The sequence below is a fragment of the Pelodiscus sinensis genome, chromosome 15 (genome assembly GCF_052426305.1).
Source record: "Pelodiscus sinensis isolate ZL-2025 chromosome 15, ASM5242630v1, whole genome shotgun sequence".
NCBI lineage: Eukaryota > Metazoa > Chordata > Testudines > Trionychidae > Pelodiscus > Pelodiscus sinensis.
Window position 1 is genome coordinate 32,652,883 of NC_143066.1, and position 22,188 is coordinate 32,675,070.

The following is a 22,188-nucleotide window of genomic DNA, read 5'->3' on the forward strand; positions in this document are numbered from 1 at the left end:
CCCATTCCCCCCGCAGGCAGGGGCATGGGTGCTGTGTCTGTAGCTGATCTGTGAACTGGGCTTCAGCCATCTCCCCTTACTAAGCGGGGGATTATTTCCCCGTCCCCTCCACCAGGCGGAAGGACACATGTAAAGCATACCCGTGCGCAGGGATCTATCTGAGCGCTATGGTCGGGGAGGCAAAGCGGCTCCTGCTCCCGGAACTGTTCGCGAGGGGGAGGCGGGTTCGTGGGGACCCTCATCGGGAACGGACGCGCCTGCCGGAAGTGGCCGGGGGGAGCAGAGACGGGGTGCTCCTTCGTTGCCCTGACGCCCTGTTGTGGCCCGGGACGAGCCCCGGCGGGATGTTCACCCCGGGAACGGAGAGCTTCCTGCGGCAGGCCAGGTGCGGGCCCCCCGGCTCAGCCAGACCCTTCCTTGGCTAGAGACGTGGCCGGGGGGGGGGGGAGCGCTGGGCGGCCGGGCGCCTGCGGGGGGAGAGGGGCTGTTGTCCGACCCTGCGTGGGTGCCTGGTTCTGCTCAGAGCTGTGTGTGTGGCGGGGGGGGGGATTGCGGGGGGCAGTGTGTGTGGGGGGGCGGGGGGGGGGTGGCGGGGAGGTTGCAGGGGGCAGTGTGTGTGGCGGGGTGTGTGTGTTGCGGGGGGCAGTGTGTGTGGCGGGGTGTGTGTGTTGCGGTGTGTGGTTGTGCTTCGGCGGGTGTCTCGAGCAACAAATTCCCGAGGCTGTGAATGTTCCCAGCGCTTTGTGCTCCCACGGGCAGGGCTCCTCTGCCGCTAGCATCTTACAAGCTCAGTGGGAAGGGGGGGATTCTCCCCACTGCCCAGGCGGGCACGCTGAGGCGCGGGTGGGAAGTGACTTGCCCGATCTATCGGAGCCAGAAGGGGACGCTGCAAGTGCAGACGGGAGGCAGCCTCTTGGAACTGGCAGCCTCCACTAAGCGGCTTCCCTACTGCTGACAATTGGCGGTGGAAGCGGGTGCAGCTGAAAACGGTTCCAGATTCAGCTTTCTTAGAAGGCTGATTCCAGATTCAGCCTGATGTCGCTCGGAAATACTGCACTTTCCTAGAGCTGCTGGGAATCCAGCAAGGTGTTGCGTTCAGAGATTTGCAGAGCTCCCTGGGTCTTCCTAGCTTTGGCTTTGTTTCCTTTGTGGCAAACCAAGCGATGAAATGGCATGTTTTGAGGAGATATTAAAGGTTTTTTCCCCTCTCCCTCCCAGTTTAGTAGCCATAGCTTTGAAGTGGTAGTAGCTATTTATTTATTTTAAAAGATGCTTGCCATTTGAAAAGAGGCTCTGAATTTGGCTTCTTGAACTTGAAAAGCTAGTAGAAACTGCATAGCACAAAAATAAAGCGGAAATGGTTTTAAAGGAACAAACATTTCAGACAATTGAAATCACAGAAATATGTTTGATACCACTATTTTCACTTTCAGGTTAAGAGAGCACTGGAATGCAGACCTGTGTGTAGAAGAATGTATTGCCTCAGCACTCCCTTTCTTCTGTTTTTATTTCTGTGTGTTAGACCATAGAATTTAACTGGTTTAGGACTTCCTAATTCCTGTGTTTCTTGTCTTGACTAGGGAGATCCAGGATGAAGAACTGAGGAAATTCAGTTCCCGAATCACAAGCCTTCTCCAGAATCATGACTTGGGAATTGAGACCATTGACTGTTTGCAGAGACTTTTCCTTATTGTTTCAGCCACAAAATATGACCGGAAGTGAGTGAGAGGACATTTTAAGCTTTGTTAGGCAGTTACTGTAACAGGGTACTGTCAGGACTGTGTTTCAGTATTCTAAAGATCAGTATTACAGGGAGAACTGAACCTCTCTAGTCCAGCACCCTCTGGAACTGAGCAGTGCCGGATCGCAGGAGGTCAATATTGTCCAGCAGCATTACCAACACTTCCGCTGCTTACTAGGCTCTTAGAAGACATTTGAGGTAAATTAGAGTTAAATAACAGCACAGGACACAGAACCAGGGCTGGTGGCAGTAAACAAACTTTATGGAACCACAGGAAATTTGGTCACATCCATGATAAGTGGACACCTGGCTAACTGAAGTCATGCTGGACCAGAGAGCACTGGACTAGGGAAGTTCAACCCGTATTACATGCTCTACTTCCTTTGTGGGTTGCATTTGCAGAGACCAAAAATTGTTGTTGTTTTTTTAATTGAATGTATCTAACAATATGATAGTGTACCCATGGGCAAGTGCTATGCGCTTATAAATCTATTACTGTCTGTTATTATATAACATCTATATTTATGCACCTTACCTGAAAAGTAAATTTTGTGAAAGTGGAATTTGTGTGTGTATAAGTTTGTTTTCTGTTTCTGTAACAGAAAATATTTTCTTAGCATCCTCTTCAGTGTACTATTCCCAGTAACTGTTTTTCTCTTAGACTATAGATGTTGAAACTGAAACTTGTGTTTCTCCAGTACACATGAGATACAAAGCATTGTGTTCTTGATGGATCAGAAATGAAGGCTAGGTGTCTGCAAAACATTTCCTTTACTGAAAACACTGTGCAAGTTGCAGATGTTGAAATATAATCCACTCTCTTTCCCCTTGCAAACTAGGGTCCCCGTTTAGCTTCTGTTAAAGTAAGTAGGGAAAAAATCCCTCTGATTTCATTTGATCAGGCCTTATTAAAGGAGTGAAATCCAGAAATGCCCATACTGAAGAGGTTGAGTAAAATGAGATTACTTATGGCCAGCTTCAAAGATTATACCATATCAACACTGTCAAATATGAATAAACAAACATCCTTTTTCTTGTTTTTTTTTTCTATTATGATGCCTTGCCTGAAAGACTGGCTTTTATTTATTTTTTCTTTGTAGGTTGGATAGCAAATTTGTAGAGCTGTTGCAGACAGCATTGTGTTTGCCCAAGTGTCCTGAGCAGGTTCAGGCTCTGTGTGCTGCCATCTTGAGAGAGATGTCACCCAGCAACTACATCGTCCTGTCCTGTGATGAAATCCAGGATGCAAAGCTGTTGAGTCTAGTGTCCTCCATCCTCTTGGCTCAGGTAGATGAACTCTGCTGTCAGGAATCTTGCCTAGTCAACGCAGATTTGCTTTCTGACTTCGGTACTCCTTCACTTAGCTCAAGAGGAGTGAAAGTTACTTACATGTGTATAAATAAGAACAAAGAGAACTTAATGTATGCTTTGTTTGGAGTCAAATGGCTAGGTTTGCTGTGTAGTCAAGATGTGATAATGAGCTATGGAAAATCAAGGTGTGCATAGCTGAGAGGCTGGGAGCAGTGGGCTCTGTGACCTGGGGAGTGGGAAGGAGGAACCTTTCAGTACAAGCTCCTGTAATAGTTTAATCTACTGCTGCTCATGCCTACAAAGGCAAGGATCCAAAAAATTTATTGTCTGTTTATAGTGCTAGTTTTTTATGCTCAAATATAAAAAACAAAATACATAAAAACTCTATAGCAGAAATGTGAAAGTGTAACCATATACATGGTGAACCAATGAGCCTGAACGTTCCTGGTTACATGCAGGCTCCCGGTATGCATGGGGAGCTGGCTTAAAAGCCGGCTCCCCGTGTGCAATGGCTCTTGGGGAGCTACCTGCTGGAGATAACTTGGCACGCAGCTGTTGCTGTGCCAACCCCCATTGGGCAGGAGAAGGTGGTCAGAGATGATCCAGATCCAAGAGGGAGGGAAGATCTGTTTTCACGTGTAATCAGGTTTGGGTTGTGTTGCAAGATTCTAATGTACCTTTACTTGGGTAGTAACTTATTTATAAGCTCCCCCCCCCCCTTCACCAACAAGCAGTTTCATAGTTAAAATGTAATCATTCCAGAATCTAAATCTGACTTCTCATCTGTGTATTTATCCTGGAATTAGAAACAGAACCACAAAACGGTTACTTTATTTCAATATTGCTGGCAGTTAATGCTGCTACTGTAACTCTTTACAGCAGGTGGCACTAATGAGCAATGTCCAACTTGATGCAATGAAAACAGGAACTATTCAGCAGAGCCCTTACAAAAAGGCCTCCTTGTCTTTCAATCTTGCCTGTTAGTGTCTCCTTTTAGATGGGTTTCTTTCTCTAACTGCAAGGAAGTGAGGCGGATGTGGGAAGTGAGTCATTCATTCTGTTTGCCTACTTGTCATAGCATCTTGGTCAGTTCTGTGTACTTTGCCTAGACTTGTAGCTTTCTAGAGCTTGTGGCCTTACTGTTGCCTCAAAGAGGCAGCTGCAGCAACTTTCTTCCCTGGCTTCTCTGCCTCTTGCACTTCTATTTATTGGGAGGGTAGACTGGCAGATGTAATTTTAGACACTGGACATTTATAACAGGGGAAGGACAGTGTCCAAGTGACATGTAAATGTGTTAAAACCTGGAAATCTGCCACTGATCATAATTTGTTCAGGCTTCTCTCTAAAAAGCTTCCAGGGGTGCATATCAACAGCATGATGACTTGGTTCCTTCAGTTCTTCTGTGTCACAGCTTTGTAAGCCTTTTCCTTTATTGTAGGCATCTCTAAATCACAAGCTTCCTCTTTAATGTGTTTCTTTGGTCCATCTGCCCATGTGCATGGTGAGGGTATGGGAATGGGAGTATATGTATATTGGCCTTGGGAAGAGTTCCCAAGTGCAGTTTCCTCATCTCTGTAAGGTTCTGTAGCTTACCACCTAATTGTCTGCTGTTTCCTAAGTAGGGCACACATGTGATCACTAGTGAACAAGGGGGTCCCACAGGTTGCTGTTGATTTTCATCTTTCAGCTCAAGAGGGTAAGGTGGCTAGTTGGGAAGACTGTCAGAGACTCTGAATACTTGAATTGGTTTTAATGTCTGCTGGCATGATGATTTTGGAGGAGGAAGAAAACCATTGATTCCACTAAGGCGGCCTCAGAAGCTAGGGTATATGCCTGTCATGCTAAAGGAGGGTAATCTTTGTGGGAAACCCATCTTCCCTGACAATGCAGTCTGATTATGCATCTTAAATCACAGCAACAATTTCCAAACAGGCTACGTTTATACTGTGCTGTTTTGCGCAAGGAATAGGCAAATGATGTGAAGCATGGAATATCACCATGCCTCATTTGCATAATTAACGAGCGGCTGCTTTTTGCGCAAAAAACCCCTCTTGTGCAAGAGTCGCTCTTCCACATTTTTTTCAGGAAGACTGGCTCATGCTCAAGAGGGGGGTTTTGCACAAAAAGGAGTCATGTAGACGGCTCCTTTTTGGCTAAAGCCTCTTGCGCAAAAAGTGGCCACTCAACTATGCAAATGAGGCATGGCGATATTCCACGCTTCATCTCATTTGTATATTTCTTGCACAAAACAGCGCAATGTAGACATGGCCAAAGAGTTTTGTTCTCTGTATAGGTACCAGCTAACTAGACATGATAGAACTAGGTATGTAAAATCCTGTTTAATTGGTTAACGGATGAAAGGGGGAGCGGCTGAACTGGAGCGCCCCCTGCTTGTGGTGGACTGTATGGGTCTGGAGCGGCTCCCTGCCCACAGTGAGTGGGGAGCTGCTGCAGCCCCCACTATTTTACCATTCACATCCCTAGTTGGAACGTGTTCGTTCAATCTGAGTCAAAGCCACAAGCCTTGCATTTAATAATCATATTGGCAAATTCACCACTAGGGATTATAAGGAGGAGTTAGCTCTATTGTTTGCCTTTACACTCAACCAGCATGGATGGAACACAGTACTTGGGGAGTGTCCTCTAAAGCCATTTTTAGTAAATGAATTCAATTTTAAATTGTGGCTATCCACAGACTTGTTTCTCAATCAAATGTTTTCTCCTTTGGACTCTGTGGCTTCAGCTTGTATAAGAGATCTGTGGACTATGGTAAAATAGCTGCACTCAGCACCAGAGCAGAATTGCTCTCACCTAGGGGTGTGTAAGACTGAAACCATTAAAAGTTGCAAATGGTCATTTTGTTTTAATCTTTGCTTCATTTTAAGGGAAATAAAAAGGCAGAGGTGTTAGCAGTGGGGCAACGTGTTGTAAAAGTCCTGGAAGGACGATTGCCCGAGAGCCAGAGTTCACGGCACCTTCTTCCTTTACTCTCAAAGATCATCAGTCTATCTCCAGCAAGCCTAACTGAAGGTAAACGCAAGAGAGTCCTGCAGGGAAGGAACAAACCACAATCATGCAGCATAGTGATTAAAACGGGGTTTTGAAGGCTTAGACCATGAGTATGACTTGAGACGTTGGCAAATTGCCTTTATAAACAGCACCTATATCCCAGGGAAAGGGACACTGATCCATTGAGGATTAGGGCTGTTAGCGACTTGTCGACTATCTGATAAGCAAATGATTATTGGATAGTCGAGTAGCCACTTGATTGGTCATTTCCCCCTATCAGACACAGGCAGCAAGGTGGAGAGGAGTAGGAGCCCCGCTGGAGGGAATCAGATTTAAGCGGGGGGCAGGGGAGACAGAGGCACAATGGGGAAATGGGGCGAGTGGGGACTGCTTCAGTCCCACTGGTGCTGGTTCTCTTTGCCCGCTCTTCTGTTTTTGAAATGAACAAGAGCCTTCTGGGGCTGTTGTACATTTCAAAAGCAGAAGTGCTGCTGGAGCATGGGGTGAGCGGAGACTCAAGCAGTGGCTTACAAGCCAGTTGCCCCCAGCACTGTCCCCGGGTACAGCCTCCCCTCCCTCCCCCACTGCCTCTAACAGAGGCAGCAGGAAGGGGATCGGGGATGCTGCTGGGAAGCAGCCCTTGTCCGCAGCCCTTGCCACCAAGCAGCCCCTGTTCGCATTGGCCAGGGCTAGCCACGGACAGGGGCTGCTCAGGCAGCAGTCTCTGTCCATGGCCAGCCCTGGGTGCCACAAACAGAAGCTGCTCCAGCACCAGCATCTGTTCGTGGCAGCCAGGGAAGGCCACAGAGAGAGGCTGCTGCCTAAGCAGCCCCCGTATGTGGCCAGTCCTGGCTGCCACAAACAGGGGCTTCTGGACTCAGCGCGAACCAGGACCTAGCAGTCCTGCCTCACGCTGATCACCGTGCCTCTGCATTTTAAATATATTAAGAACCCAATGGCTCTTACTACATTTAAAATGCAGAGCAGCAGCATGGGTGGCTCCGGAGCTGGCTCCTGGAGCCACCTCTGCTGCAGCTCTGTATGGCAGCGCTTATCGACTAATTGTATAGTCGATACAAATTGTATCGATTATTTGATTAGCCAGATAATTGCATTTTAATATCCTTCTTTAGGATCGGTCCCTTATTTGTACTGTGCCCTCGAGCGTGCTGGGCACCTCACAGGACAGAAAGGCACTGGCTCTTTAGGGCAGAGAGATCCATCCTATGTGTGTGGGGCTAGCACCGGGCCCTCTGACTGTCACATGGCAATATAAATATGTATCATAAGGAGCTTGAGGTGGGGACAAAAAGGCTCACATGGCTTCCCAGTTTGTATGTGTCTGTTAGTGAGTTGAGAAGAATAGCCAGGCTTTTCATAGCGTCCAGACAGAAGTGATAGAAGTGGCAGGGAATTTGAGAGGTGGGGGTGATAGACTGGCGAGCAGGCTTTGGGAGAGCACTCCAGTCCTGGGAGGCTTGATGGGAAAGGTACAGAAATACTCTTATGCAAAGGAGACGCTGTACTGTGCTGAGACAAGGTGCCGGAGTTTGCTGAGATTTGCGCTTCTTGGACAGTGACTGGGGGAGGCTTGAGGGAGGATGTTGGAATGAAGTATTTGCACTTGCCCGGTCTTCACCTGCTACATTCAGGAGGAGACAACTACTTAGGGGATAGAGAGCTTCATGCTACAGGGTTCAGACTAATCACCACTCCCTGAATGAAGGGAAACCTTCCCCACAGGCCATTTATTCCATTATTGTCCATTACATCTCAGCTTCTGATACTGTCCACCTGATATTTGCTGTCGGAGACAGGACGGGGAACAGATCTACCACTGGGTTGATCTGGATTACAAATCCCAGGCACTTGTGTTTGCTGTCTGACTTTGGGCTGAAGAATTGTGCCGAACACTGATGAGATTACATGTAGTAAGGGGAAAAGGGTGGGAGTGGGAATCATAAAGGAAGCTGTGAATGGAATACAAAAGATGCTGGTCTCTGAGCTTGTGTAAAGGTAGAAAAAGGATGGGGGTGTGAAATAAGGATGTTAAATTGCAGTTATTTGGCTAATTGTATGATTAGTCAATAAGGACCACTCTGCAAAGCAGCAGCAGGGGTAGCTCCAGGAGCTGGCTTAAGCCGGAACTGAGCAGTCCCAGCTCCTGCCAGCTCCAGGAGCCACCTGTGTTGCAGCTCTGCATTTTAAGTGTAGCAAGAGTCTGGCTCTTACTACATTTAAAATGCAGAGGCGCAGCATCCCAGACCAGTGTGAACTGGGACTGCTTGGTCCCAGCTCGCGCTGTGTCTAGCAGCCCTTGTTTGCGGCGGCCAGCCCTGTCCGCTGCAAACAGGCTGGTGCTGGAGCGGCCTCTGTTCATGGTGGCCAGCCCTGTACAGCTCCTCCCAACACAAGCTTTTGCTTATACTTATCGGATAGTCGACTACTCGCTAACATCCCTAGTGTGAAAATCACCTTGAGAGTTTGACTCTGAAGGAATTCCTTTGCTCTGAGAGAAGCCAGAGTAGAGTTCATCTGGCAGACTTAGGATAGGTTTAAAGTGTACTAGTTCAGGAGCAGTTTTTAGTGACTAGTGCACTGCAGAGCCCTTTGCTATGATGAATCTAAGTCTGATCTACCTAATACCCTAATGAATTTCTCAGAGGGGTATCCATGCTGGTCTGTAACTGAAAAAAACTTAAAAAACAACGAATGGTCCTGCGGCACTTTAGATGGTGTTATGAGCTTTCGTGGGTACAACCCACTTCTTCAGATGAATGGTGCCCAGGAAAGTTCCTGATACTACCTACATTTTTTGTTAGTTTCTTAGGTGCCACAGAACCATTAATTGTTTAGGTTTTTCCTAATAAATATGTTAATCTTTAAAGTGCCACAGGACTCTTTGTTATTTAACCTGGTCTATGTTGCTTTCCCTCTGTAGATCAGACCAATCTGGTTAATAAAAGGATGGTTGACTGGCTGAGATATGCAAGTGTTCAGCAAGGGATTGCACAGCCTTCTGGAGGCTTCTTCTCCAATCCCAGAGCAAGGCAGGTGAGAGTTGAAATCTGGAGTTCCTGGCAAAGTCAGTCACAGTCGTGTTACCACCTCCTATCTCCTGCTGCCACCGCCAGGCTCCTGAGCTCGGTCAATTTTAGGAAAGGTGATTTAAAACTGCTGCTGCTGTTAGCCAGCTGGACAGCCAGTGAGTTCCATGGTCAGGTACGTGGGGATCAGAGTTTGGATTTCAAACTCTTAGGCTGATGGGGATATAGAGATAGAAGCATCTTGCAGATTTTGGTGACAGCAAGGCTGTATGTTGAAGGCCATTTATCTAGAAATGGAAGGTTGCTGAAATTTGGCTTTTGAGGTAGATGGGAATAAAAGGACTTTGAGGGCCCCTTCCAGGGAAAGAGACCTGCACCTTCCCATCCCAGGCCTCTGGTTGTCAGGGTGGGCCTTGTCTTCTCCATATGTGTAATATACAAATATGTTCAATGACTCCACTCATGTGATTGGACTCCACTTTCCCTTTCCCCAACAATCTCTACCTCAAGAAGCCCCATCACTTGACCCAGTTTATCTTTTATCTCCTAGCCTGGCCCTATCACAGAGGTGGATGGTGCAGTTGCCACAGACTTCTTCACAGTGCTCTCAATTGGTCAGTATTACACGGAGGACCAATGGCTCAACATGCAGGCCTTTTCCATGCTGCGCAAGTGGCTGTTGTGCTATGGCGATGGGGCAAACAGCCCTCATTCAGGTACTGGATTGTGGCACCGGGTGTGTTCTTAGACAGTTAGGTTGGGTGGTGTTTTGCAACCCATGTAGGATGAGTTTTCTGGTGTAGTCCTGAAAGGGTATTTCTTGGCTTCACCATGAAACCACCATTTGGTTCAGTGCGTTTTGGCACTGTCCCCCTCGGCTGATGTCTGAGTGAGTTCAGCAGAGGTTTGGGGGTTGTTATTGAGAGGCATTGGAAGAAATGAATAGCAGGGGATGCCAAGGCTAGCACTGTTGTGAGGGAAATGTCACAGGGAGCCTGCTGAATGACCATGATTTGATGTGACAGAATGAACCACTTCTATAGGATGTCAGGTTTCAGGAAAAATCCCTCCAGGCTTCAATGAAAAAGAAATGAATGGTAGAGAGAGTGGGGCAGCATCCCCTTTGGTACTGTTGTAATGTTCCCACACGCCAACAGAATGTTCCCCATGGGATTGAAATCAGGTACCACTTCCCCTCTGAGACATACCAGGCTACAGTCCAGACCAGGAAGTAACTGTGAGCTGGGGTTGCCCATCACAATGCCTTGCTGTAGCATTGAGCCTGGAATGATAACAAACAGCCTTCAGCATGTCAGTCACTCCCAGTTCTGTGTGTGCTGCAGCCAGCCAGGTGCACCTTAGTTTTTACCAGCCTTGGTCATACTGCAGGGTGACCCCAGTCCCTGAAGTTTCCTTAGAAATGTATATCCTCTACTGTCTGGACGCGACAAAAATCCATCATTCTTAAATGTAAAGGAGTAAATGCTCATAACTTGTTACCCCAAATGGAGTTATCCAGACACTTCCATTTGAACTCACTGGATTAAATTAAAAATAGTAAAATAAATTTATCATATCTTACTATAGATTTTAGAAGTGTGCATCTGTCTGTCTGTCCGTCCGTCTGCGAGTCCATTTGTTCAAGAACTCCTCCTAACAGTAGGAGCTAGGTCCACCAAATTTGATATGCAGCTTCCTCAAATCATACTTAAAAGCAAGGTCAGGTTTTGGTTGTCCCAGGACAATGGGATGTGCATGAAATGCGATTGTTTTGTATCAAAGGGAAATGGAGTGGTGTGACAGCAGGGACAGTTTTATACTCATGCATGACCACAGGGGGGCAGCAAGTGCCCTAGTGAGCACTCACTGGCTGACAACACAGGCCCTGCCACACCAGACTGCCGTAAGGAGTAGCTGCTGGCTGCTACGTAGCCCTGCCCCCCTAGGTTGGCCCCCGGAGAGCACCGGCAGGCAGCCTGCCTGGCCTACCCTGGGGAGAAACTGGCAAGTGGGGTGCATGGCCCAGGGCCAGCCCTGGACATGGACAGTGCTGGATAAGTCGTCTAGTTAACTATAAAGAGAGATTTTATAATAAAGAGGCATAAAAGTTAGAAATGCACCTGTTAGAATGTCCATTGTTTTCCCTCTCTGCTTTGCTGACTGTTCATTACTTAACTGCTCACCAAGGCAAGCACACATGACTTCCTTTGTTTAGGACAGACCTGACTTCTGGCTGGGCAGGATTGTGGGGTTCAGATCATGTGTTGTTAATATCATACAGGGGACTCTCATAACTTCACAAGCCATGTTGCCACACACATTTTACCAGGACAATTCTGACCAGCAAATTAGGAGTTTCCAGGTGCCCCTTACAAGGCATACTTTGTACAAAGATTATCGCAGTAGTGATGGCGGTAGTCCATCATACCATCTCCTCCCCCTTGGTGAGCTGGATGGCTTGAACAGCCTCTTTCATAGATGTAATTCTTGACCGGTATCATGCAATGTGTGTTCTGCAATGATCTCTTCTCTGCAGATGACCGATCAGAGGTAGATGGGTCTGTCATGTCCATGGTCTCTGCTACCTCCACCTCCAGTCGCCTGCTTCCCCCAAAAGAGCGTCTGAGAGAGAAGGCTTTTGAATACTGCCAGCGGCTTATCGAGCAAAGCAACCGGCGTGAGTTATGATTTGGATATGCTGGACTCTCATCAGAGCCCCTTAGTGTCGTTCTAAACAATCATCACAATCAGCTTCCTCCTGGGGCTGAAAGCAAAGTCTTCCTGCTGGCCTGAGACTCGGCCCAAGAATCTATTTAAGCTGCCTGACTTTGATCACTGTATGATTCCCTCATGCCTGTGGAAGTGCAGGAAAGGGTCTGAGGCAGTGTTCCCTGGAAGCTGTGTGCTTGGGCAGCCACCCAGGAGCAACTCAGATTAGGGATGTGAACAGATAACAGTTAACCAGTTCCCCAGGGCCAGCTTCGCCCCCAGCCCACAGCCTGCAGTGGGAAGAGGGTTTCTCCAGCCCTGGCAGCCAACCCTGTGTGGCTGACAGCTGGAAACCAGCAGCCAGCCCCAGCCTGGGGGGGGGGGGGGGGGGGGGGGGGTGGCCCAGGGTCCCCCTTAGTTGGTTAACCGGTTAAACATTAGGTCAATGTTTAACCGGTTAACTGATTAATTGGGATTTTGCATCCCTAATTCAAATGCCACCCAGCTGATGAGCAGAGCACCCACTCGCCCACACTCCTATAGGGCTGCTGTGTGGTCCGTAAGGATGCCCTGTGTTATGGGAAGGTCCAAAGGGGCTCAGTTCATCATTTGTTTTGGAGGCTGAAGGAAGAGCATCCACCGATCCAATACTGGACTTGGCAGCATTAAATCCATTCCCAGTAGAACCCGTGTCAATATCAGCAACAGTGCCCAGTTTAGCCATGACCCAGCATGGACCAGGGGACTGAGTTTGATTTGTTTATCTACTAGGGGCCCTGAAAAAACCAGATGGGGACCTGCAAAAAGCTGTAAGTACAAAAGGGGAAGGGTTGGGGGGAGGAGCTGTTTGTTTGTGCCGTTCTGATCTTGCTGTGCTTTCTTGTGCAGTGTCTCATTGAGGCTGTCACTATCATGGATATCATCTGCAGGCAGGACGCCTCCTACGTGTACCGGACGCTCTCCTGCCTGAAGATCTTGCATGGCCGAATCAGCGGGGACCATTCTTATGCCAGGGCACTACTGCCCATTGCTCAGTTCTTCCTGAACCACAGTAAGCTGACAGCGGCATGGTCTCTCCTCTCTACGGCTGCTCAGAGATCGGTTGGGTTGCTGTTGTTGTCACGCCCTGTTCCCCCAACCTCCATAAGCTTTGGGAGTCTGCAGTAACTTTGCGCGCTCTCAGACCTCTGTCAGAGGCAGGGTTGGATCAGTAGGCGCTGATCATGGCTTCCTACCACTCTCTTCATGTGTCTGCCACTGCCCTATCTCAGCAGTGCCGAGCCGGCGGCCTTTCTCTGTGCCTCTCCTGCAGCAGGTGCTGCTGGGACAGCTCCAGACAGGCTCTGAGCTGGGCAGTCCAGTGCTGGAGATGCAGGAGCTACCCTGCCTCTGCTACTGCCCTGGCTGCTGCTGTTGTACAAAAGAGAAGAAGGTCACTTTGGTGAGCCACTCTAACTGTGCCAGCCCGGGAAGGATGGCTGCTGGGTGGGCGGAGCTCCTGAGTGTGCCTTCCCCCCCCCCCCCTCCAGGTGAGACAGCAGCGGTGGATTCTGAGGCCATTTACAGGCACCTGTTCACCAGGATTCCTGCTCAGCTCTTCCACAGCCCGATGCTGGCCTTCGAGTTTATCCAGTTCTGCAGGGACAACGTCCGGTTCTTCACAGAGAACCTCAGCCTCTTCAGACAGAGCTTCCCAAACCTCTTCAAGGTCCGGGGCCCGGGGCTGATTCAAGCACTGCTCTTTGCACACGTGTGTCCTGCAGTGGCAGCCCCCAATGTGTCAAAGGGGCGGCTGTCCATCAGCAGTGTCCACATCCTCACCCCTCCCTACCAGTAACAGAATCTGTCCGTATTCACCCCCACCGGTTACACACTTGGCTCAGCAAAGGAACGGAGGAGGAGCTGGGGCTAGAGATGGTGTGGGGATGAGGGCAGAGTTGAGCTAGGGGAGCACAGGGCTGGGGCCGGAGCTGGCCTGGGAACAGCATGGGACTGCAGCTGGGGCCAGGCTAGGAGCAGAGCAGGGGCTGGAATGGCATTGTGGATCGTTAATGCTCCCTCCCTGTGCCCCCCACTCCACTGCTCCCACCCCTGTGGTGGCTGGCAAGGCCCTGCTGTTCGCCACCCCGAATGTTCCTCCACACGTCCCTGTTCGGAGCCCACTGCCAGACCTGTATGGCAAACAGGCTGAGGCGTAGAAGGACTCAGCCCAGTTTAAAAGCATGTGTGTGATGGGGGGTTAGTTCTGCATACATCTATGTGGTGGTTTAGGGTCTGAAAGGCTGCAGGAGACATCTGTGACCTGGAGGTGTCTGGGTTTATAATACAGCAGTTGGGAGTGGGCAAGGGAGTAACAGGTTGGGTCTCAAATGGTAACAGAAGAGGAGTCAGCGGGCTCTACCCCAGGAGACTAACTGGCCAGTGGAAGGGCTCAGTTCCTTGTTTGTCCCAGCACCCTGGAATTCCTTCATTGGAGTCTGACAACACCCAGGCCAGCAGGACATGATTGGAGCGGGGCAGGGGAGGCTAATTCTCCTGCATTAAGGCTTAGAAACTCCAAGTGACTAGTTCTGAGATCAGCCCATTGCAGGTGGCTTTTGGGAGCACGTGTTGCATCCTTGCAGACACCCTTTTGGGAGGCTGAGAGGTAAATCCATCCCTGTGCTGGGCCAGCCTGAGTGCCTTTTGAAGCACATTTTGTGCCTCTCCCCAGCTTTGCCTTTGCCGAAGTGGGAGAATCCTGGGTTGTGGGGAGGGGAAGAGTAGCAGCCTTACTACTGCCAGTTTGTGTGAGTCTGTGTCTCTTTCCCTGCAGCTTTTAGCATGGAATAGCCCAGCCTTGATCTCTGAGTTCAGGGACCTTCTCCCAGCTCTGCTGGGTGCAGACACAGCCATCGAGATCTTTCACTTCTTGCTTGATCTGCCATGTTTGACGGCTGCTCTGGACGTCCAGCTGAGGTAACATCCCCTTCCCCTCCTCTCAGGGCGTTGACACTGGGCAGCGTCCTGACCCTCCCTTTGAACCAGAACTAACTGTTGGAAATGGCTGCCCCACACCCAAAGAACATGCATCACCGCATCAGTTCAGAGTGGCAGCTGCCTTAGCTGGATTTACAAGGGTATGTGAAGCATCTGACCAATAGCGCGTGCAGTTCTGCTGCATGTGCATAGATAGGGACAGTGAGGTCTCATGCTTCTGAGCATAGGCTGAGTCCAGAAGGAATTTCCATTCCTTCCCTCATGTTCACGTCTGAGCAATTGGCAGGGGTCGGTCATAGTTCCCCCTAAGCTGTGCAGCCATGCAGCTTGCCATTAAACCTTAGGCAGGAGCTATTAAGCCCCACGCAGGGGCTCAGGGCTGCAGTGAGGAGAGGGGAACCGCTCTCCGCCAGCCCCAGCACAGAGCTGCCGCGGCCAGTAAAGGGGAGCTGCCCAGGAAAGCCCCAATCCCTATCCCACCTTGAGCACCCCCAGCCTGAACATCCCCCTGCACTCCAAAACCCTCATCCCCAGCAGCACCCCAAAGCCCACATCTCCAGCCCTGAGCCTATACTCCCTCCTGCACACCAACCCTCAGCCCAGAGCTCCTCCCCAAACCTGGAGGCCTCTCTCCTGTACCCTAAACCTTTCATCCCCAGCTCCACCCTAGAGCCTGAACCCCCAGCCAGAGCCCTTGCATCCTGACCCTCTGTCCCAGGCCTGAATCCCTCAATCCCAGTCCTACCCTAGTGCCCGCATCCCCAACCAGAGCCCTTGCATCCTGACCCTCTATCCCAGGCCTGAATCCCTCAATCCCAGTCCTTCCCTAGTACCCGCATCCCCAGCTGGATCCCTCACAGTCCTGAGGGATCCCAGCCCTCTGCCTCCGGCCTGAGCTCCCTCCTATGGCCTCACCTCCACCACATGAATTTTGTTACGTGCACCAATATGAAGGTGACATCACTTCTACATTGAATTTTCTTACGTGCACCATTCCACGCAGGTGTCCTTCCCCTGGAGGGTGCAGAATTGGGCACTATCAGAGGGAGGATGCCAGAACTCGTGGTCTCGGTTAGCCAATCTTAGGTTTAGGCTTGGAAGGATTCCATTTTTATTGGCAAATGTGGATTTCCCATACACCCACAATGATGAAAAAATATTTCCATTGATGATGATCAAAATATTATAGATGGGCATGGTCATAAAAATGCTGCTTGATTAGTTTGGTTCAGGGATATTTACTTTGTACATTCTGTGTTTTAATAGTTATAAAGCTTTAACTTTCTGAGTCTCCAGCATGTAATAAGTCATTATCTAAATGCTTCCTCTCCCCAGTTTCCTGAAACTGTGAACATTTGGATACAATTTTTTGAAAGCTTAAAACTAAACATTGATATTATCCATCTCACTGATTAAAAAATAACAATTCTGCCAGGCCTGCTTATGTTCCTGTCCTCTCTTCAGGCAGACATGAAGTTCAAATTCTGTCCTGGGAGGGTCATGTGTAAGGCCCTACCAAATTCATGGGCATGGAAAAATGTGTCAGGCGCTGTGAAATCTGGTGTTTTGAGTACCCTATACTATATAGATTTCACAGGGGATACCAGCGTTTCTCAAACGGGGAGTTCTGACCCACAAAGGAATTGCGGGGGTTGGGGGGGGGTTACAAGGTTATTTTGAGGGGGGAGGGTCAGAGTATTGCCACCCTTACTTATGTGCTGCCTTAGAAGGTGGGCAGCAGGAGAGCAGCAGCTGTTGACTGGGCACCCAACTCCGTAGGCAACAGCACAGAAGTATGGGTGGCAATACCATACCCTGTCATCCTTCCTTCTGTGCTGCTGCTGGCAGTGGCTCTGCCTTCCCAGCTGGGCGCCCAGCCTGCAGCCACCGCTTTCCAGCTGCCCAGCTCTGAAGGCAGCATTGCTGCCAGCAGCAGCATAGAAGTAACAGGGTAGCAGTACAACCCCCCCCCCCCCCCACACACACAATAACCTTGCATCCTCCCCACACTCAAACCCCTACAATTGCAAATCATGACACTTCAGATTTAAATAGCCAAAATAATTACATATTTTTTAAAATCCTCTGACTGAAATTGACCAAAGCGGACCGTGAATTTGGCAGGGCCTGTCATGTGAGCATGGAAGGGAACTCTGGGTAACGTGACATGACTGGCTTCTTGCAGAGGGCGAGGTGGGGCTCACTACCCCACGTGTGGTCTGTTCTTACCCTGGGGATCTCCTGACTGTGAGCACAGCTTGGGAGGCTTGGAACGGAGACTTGCACTGGAGCTGTGTGCTGGCAGAGGGGACTTGGGGTCACAGGAGCTGACAGGATCGCTGGGCCCCTGGACAATGTGTCGGAGGGTGGGGGGTGGCTCTGCCTCTGGATAGGGTGGGGCCTTGGGCAGAATAAGTGGGGCTGGGGCAACCAGTCCTCAGTACCGCCCAGGTGGCATGGCATTCCCCTCCCCCGCTGACGCTCTGAGAAGCCTGGAATGCGCGACATGGGATCCTGAAGCGTGCTGTACGGCGCTCTGGCCAGTGCCGCCGCAATAGCAGTGGTGGCCAAGTGCTCCACGCTCTTTAAAATCACTGGGCCCCGGGGTAATTGCCCCCTTTGCGGCACACACACAGGCTGGCACACGTGCACACATCCCCATCGGCGAGCCTGCCTTCGGTCGTTGTGGAGCACTGGGATCTGCCCCTTTGGACATTGCACCATCCTCTGCCAGGGCCTGCTAGTGACCAGCTGGAGAGAGCTAGAGGGTGGCACTGTGCCTAGCTGCTGAGGGATGGTGCAGTATGCCCTAGCTCCTGTCTGTTACCCAGAATTCCTTGTACCCTGCCTGTTAACCCTCTTGCTGTCCTGTTTGGCCACCCTAGGAATCATTTTACTCTTGGGACTATTTGAATGAAGCCCGACAGTTTTGGGGGAGGGGGATTGATCAGCTGTGGAGGCCTTTCAGCCTTGCCATTCCCTTAATTGTGACCTAGGCAGTTTGCTGCTCTGTTCCCATCGCTTGTGTGTGCCTGTCACTAGATCTGCCTCCACTCCCATCTCTGAGCGAGCTGCCTGGGATCCTGCGGCAAAGCCAGCCAGCTGCCTGGAGGCCTTCCGCCACCCGCTCTACCGAAGCACCTTTCAGTATCTCCTCCGCACTGAGTCTGCCCCCAGAGACTCCCCTGAGCGGTACGTAGCTGCAGCCAGCATCTCATTCAGCTGCATGTGCAGAAGAGGGGAGACTGGGGATGCCAGGGCTCCAGGAGGAAGAAGCAGCCCTGCAGTCAGGGATTTGTGTGGGGAGAGAGCTGGGGTTGCTGTGTAAGGTGAACTGGCTCCTTTGTGCAGTCACAGCTGGGACGTGGTAGGCGTGTCCCTCTGCTCTTCGGTTCTGCAAGGCGTTCGGAAACGGGCAGGGCTGGGAAGCTGGGATTCTTCAGGGAAGCTGCTTTGCTGGTGATGTTGGGGTCTGTTGCCCACAGGTTGGCTCCTCTTCGCCAGTTGCTGGGGTCCATGGCCAGCTGTCCACGGGTTGTGCAGTGTGCAGACACGGTCCCTGTCTTACTGCAGCTATACTTCGGCGTGGTGAAAGAGGTAGGCTCCCCGCAGACTGGGGAGTTGGGTTCCTGTGTACTGCTGTCTGTGAGCTTCCCTCTGCCATGTGAAGAATATCCATGGGAACAAAAGGGTTAAAATCCCTCTGGCTTGGGTTCTTGCTCACTCTGGGAGGGGGCCTGCTTCCCTTTGCTCTGGGCCTTAATGGGGGGTGTAAATACCCAGGGTCCTGAGTTCCCAGAGTCAGTGTGTGAAACTGTAAAGGGAATTCCTGGGATTGTGAGTGTTTCTGCAGGGAGCGAGCCTCTAGGATCAGGCTGAGAAGGGCAGGCTGCCTCCTTGTCTCTTTTAAGGAGAGGGGAAAGTAGCCCAGCATTGCTTGAAATCCTCCAAGTGCAGGCAGCAGCAGGACGAGCGCAAGGCTCCTGCCCGTACTCAGATCAAGCTGCCAGGCTCCTCCAGGCTTCCTCGCCCCTGCCCAGCCGCTCTGGGTTTGGCGGCAGCGGCTGGGCATCGGGGGGATGGCGTTGAAGGAAATGCTTCTCCCTCTCCAGTTTGCAGATGGCCCCCTGATAAACCAGCTGGTGTTGGTGCTGCTGGAGAGGAGCGAGCAGCTCTACGAGCTCCCGGCGTTTAAGGCCGACGTGCACAGGTGAGTGGGAGAGCGGATAGACTTGCCAGGGAGTTCCCAGCCCATCTTGCTTGCCAGGGGTAGCCAGTCTTGGCACGATCCCTGCGAGGCCCCTCTTCTGAGGGCGCTGGGATGTGCCCTGCGGTCGACACGCCCAGGGAGAAAGCAGCAACTCGCTCTGTCAAGAAAACCATGTGGGTCACAAGCACTTGGAAACCAGGGCACTGGAACTGAGCCCCTGGGACAGACAGAGCTGCAGCGAGCTCCCACCCGACCACGCCCAGAGCCGCTGGGCATTGCAGTCAGGGCCTTGGTCACGCACACCCTGATCGCAGCGCCTCCGCGGCCACTGTCCCACACTGCGGCTCGGATTTGCCGTCCGCAGACATGCTCTTGCTGGTAGTCACTGTTCCGGCTCCTGAGTGGGCAGAGCCATTCCTCACTAGTAGGCCCTAATCTGGTGAACCACCTGCTCTGATCTCTCTGGGTGCCAGGCATTTTGCTGAGCCCAAACTTGAGATGGGACTGGCTCTGGGGAGAGATTCTGTGTGAGGGACAGTGCCCCCCCTCTGTGTGCTGGCGGGTGGCTAAACTGAGAACTGCCTAGTGCTTTAGGGCTTGATGTTGCTTGAGGCCCTGGATGCTGCTGTAACAAACAATGGCTCTTGCTGTGCCTGCCCCAGCTGCAAACGGGGCTGGCGATACCTCTCCTTTGTCCAGCACAGTCAGATTGGGGGCAGCTAGTGGTCCGGAGCCATAACTTCTCCCTTCTCCCCCGGCAGAGTGCTGAGCTCCCAGCTGGTGCTTCTCTGTAAGCTGCACCCCTCCCTGATAGTGGAACTGTCCAAGGAGCTGCTGGAGTTTTCAGGAACTGTCAGCAACATCCGGAACAAAGAGGGTATCTTCACCTCCGTGGTAAGGAGGCGCCTGCCTGCCTCTGCTCCAGCAGATCCCCTCCCTGCAGCCCCCCTCTACAGGCTCTGTCCACAAACTTCCTTCTTGCCCCTTCAGTGCAAACTAATCTCACCAGTCCCTTCTTAGAAGGACTCTGCTCTCCATGGTGTCTCTGCAGGTTTGGGCTATTGGCGAGTACATGTCCGTGTCCTACGACAAAAGATGCACAGTGGAGCAGATCAACAAGTTCTTCGAAGCCCTGGAGGCCATGCTGTTTGAAATCACGCAGCTCCGGCCCTCAGCCAGCATCCCCAAGTACTCGCCACGCGTCATCACGGTTCTCATGACAACCCTGACCAAACTGGCATCCCGCAGCCAGGATTTGATCCCCAGGTATGAAACAGGGCAGCAGGCCAGGATTAAATTGCAGCTCGGCCAGGTCACCAAGCAAATGTTTGTGGTGGTTCGTTCTGTTGGCCGGTAGCCCTAGTGAAAAGCCCAAAGACCCTGGGAAACGAGACGGCAAACCGTGAAAGCAATAGAAGAGTGTGATTGGAGGGAGCGTGCTTTGTACGTGCGTCTGGGTAGCGGTTGGAGCAGGCTCCCTGGCTGCCACTCAAAGCTTGCGTGTCTCTGCATGGCATACCCTGCCCCACCCCCAGACGCAGCGTTCGTGGGCACGCGTAGCAAGCAGAGACCTACTGCTCCCCTCTCCCCAAGGAGTGCGCCACCTGGACACACACGCTGACCCCAGCAGCCGTTTCCTTTGAGCGGCATGTGGGGCTGTAGCACACTGCCCCAGGGTCCCATTGGGAAGCCACCTAGTTACGCATGTCCTGGCCGGAGCCTGCACCTGATATCCCACCCCCTTCTGCACCGCAGCTCTCTGCTCCAGGGCATCAATCCCTTCTGCACCCCTTCCTCAGGTTAGAATCCTCTCCTGCTCCTGCACCCCCTCCCAGAACCTACACCCCAATCCCCTGTTCCAAGTCACAACCCCCTCGTTCACCCAGACTCCCTTCATGCCCCTCTGTCCCCTACTCTGAGCTCCCTTCGGCACCCAGCCTCCATCCCAAACCCCACCCCCCTCTGGTAAAGTGCGGCCTGTGATCTTCCCAAATTCTTGGGGTGCCCACTCTGGGCGAGAGAGACTAGTGTAGTGTAGGCAGTGGGTGATCCCAGCCACTTATGGGGCAGCGGGGCAGCACGCTCACTGTTGAGGAAGCTCCCGCCCACGCTCTGTCCAGCGGAGGTGGGTGATGGGGGCAGTGTGCTTTCCCCTGTAGACTAGATCTAGTTTTGCAGCAGCTTTATGAATCTCTAGCTGTTCTCTTGAGGCTCCTGGTTCCGGGCTGTGTCCTTCCCTCCTGCAGGATGTCCCTGTTCCTGTCCAAGATGAGAGCGTTTGTCCAGAGCCCTGCCATGGCCTCGGTGTACAGTGAGGAAGACAGCGAGGAGATCCTGACGCGGGCCACCGAGCTGATGAACCTCTTGAAAATGCCCAGCGTGGCACAGTTTGTGCTGACGCCCCCAGCGGAGGTGGCCAGCCCCCGGTTTCACCGAGACACTAATGTGTCCCTGCCTCTCGCCATGAAGACGGCCAGCCGGCTTTTAGAAAGGGGGACTGGCTTCGTGCCAGGGTGAGGTGGTGGCGTTTCCGAGTGCCCGCTGCCTAGCTCTGACAGGAGAGACCCGGCTGGCCCCAGCCTGGGGTCTGACTAACCTGCTGCTGCTGACTCTGCTTGCCGGAATGGGGGGGAAGGAGGAGGGACGGGGCGCTGCCCCGAGCTACGCTCCCCCTGGAAATGGGCAATAAATGATGGAATAGAGGCAAATTTGTCTCCAAGCCTGACTGCGTGGGCTTGCTCTTTCCTCTCCTGAGTGGCTGTTCTGCCCTTGGCCGCTGCAGGAGCATGTCCATTGATTCCTCTTGTAGGACTCAGGACCTGGGGAGCCCGGTGAGATCACCCTGCCATGCAGGAGCAGCGCACTCGCTCTGCATGTGCCCCAAGCAGCCAGCCCTGTGATACAGGTGAAGGACACTGGCTGTTTGTGAATTGGCATTTTCCAAGAAAGCCAAAGGCCCCGCCTGTCCAGGGGCTGTTAGCTGGAGGGGTCCAGTCTGCTTCCCTTCAGCCAAGAGCTCTGGGCTGCAGGCTTCTGAAAACGCAGAGGGCCCTCTTCAAAGCAAGTCCCTGGAAGGGCACTTTGTCCTGTCCGACTAATCAGCCAGTGACGACTTTTCCTTCTCCTTTGCTCTGAGTGCATGGTGGGGAGTCCTGCTGGTCCTTCCGCCAGCTTTGCTCTTC

At 51.7% G+C, this 22,188-nt stretch overlaps 1 protein-coding gene across 1 annotated transcript; it reads left to right on the forward strand.

The window, feature by feature from the left end:
* Positions 1-206: 206 nt before the first annotated feature.
* On the forward strand, positions 207-21,714 carry AP5Z1 (adaptor related protein complex 5 subunit zeta 1). Its single transcript, XM_075899651.2, has 17 exons — positions 207-385; positions 1,581-1,718; positions 2,842-3,028; positions 5,938-6,082; positions 9,003-9,115; positions 9,659-9,824; positions 11,645-11,785; positions 12,589-12,626; positions 12,706-12,868; positions 13,347-13,525; positions 14,633-14,775; positions 17,839-17,988; positions 18,282-18,393; positions 18,909-19,006; positions 19,768-19,900; positions 20,058-20,272; positions 21,253-21,714. The coding sequence occupies exons 1-17, from the start codon at positions 345-347 to the stop codon at positions 21,521-21,523; spliced, it is 2,433 nt and encodes an 810-aa protein (XP_075755766.1). The 5' UTR covers positions 207-344; the 3' UTR covers positions 21,524-21,714.
* The last annotated feature ends 474 nt before the right edge of the window (positions 21,715-22,188 follow it).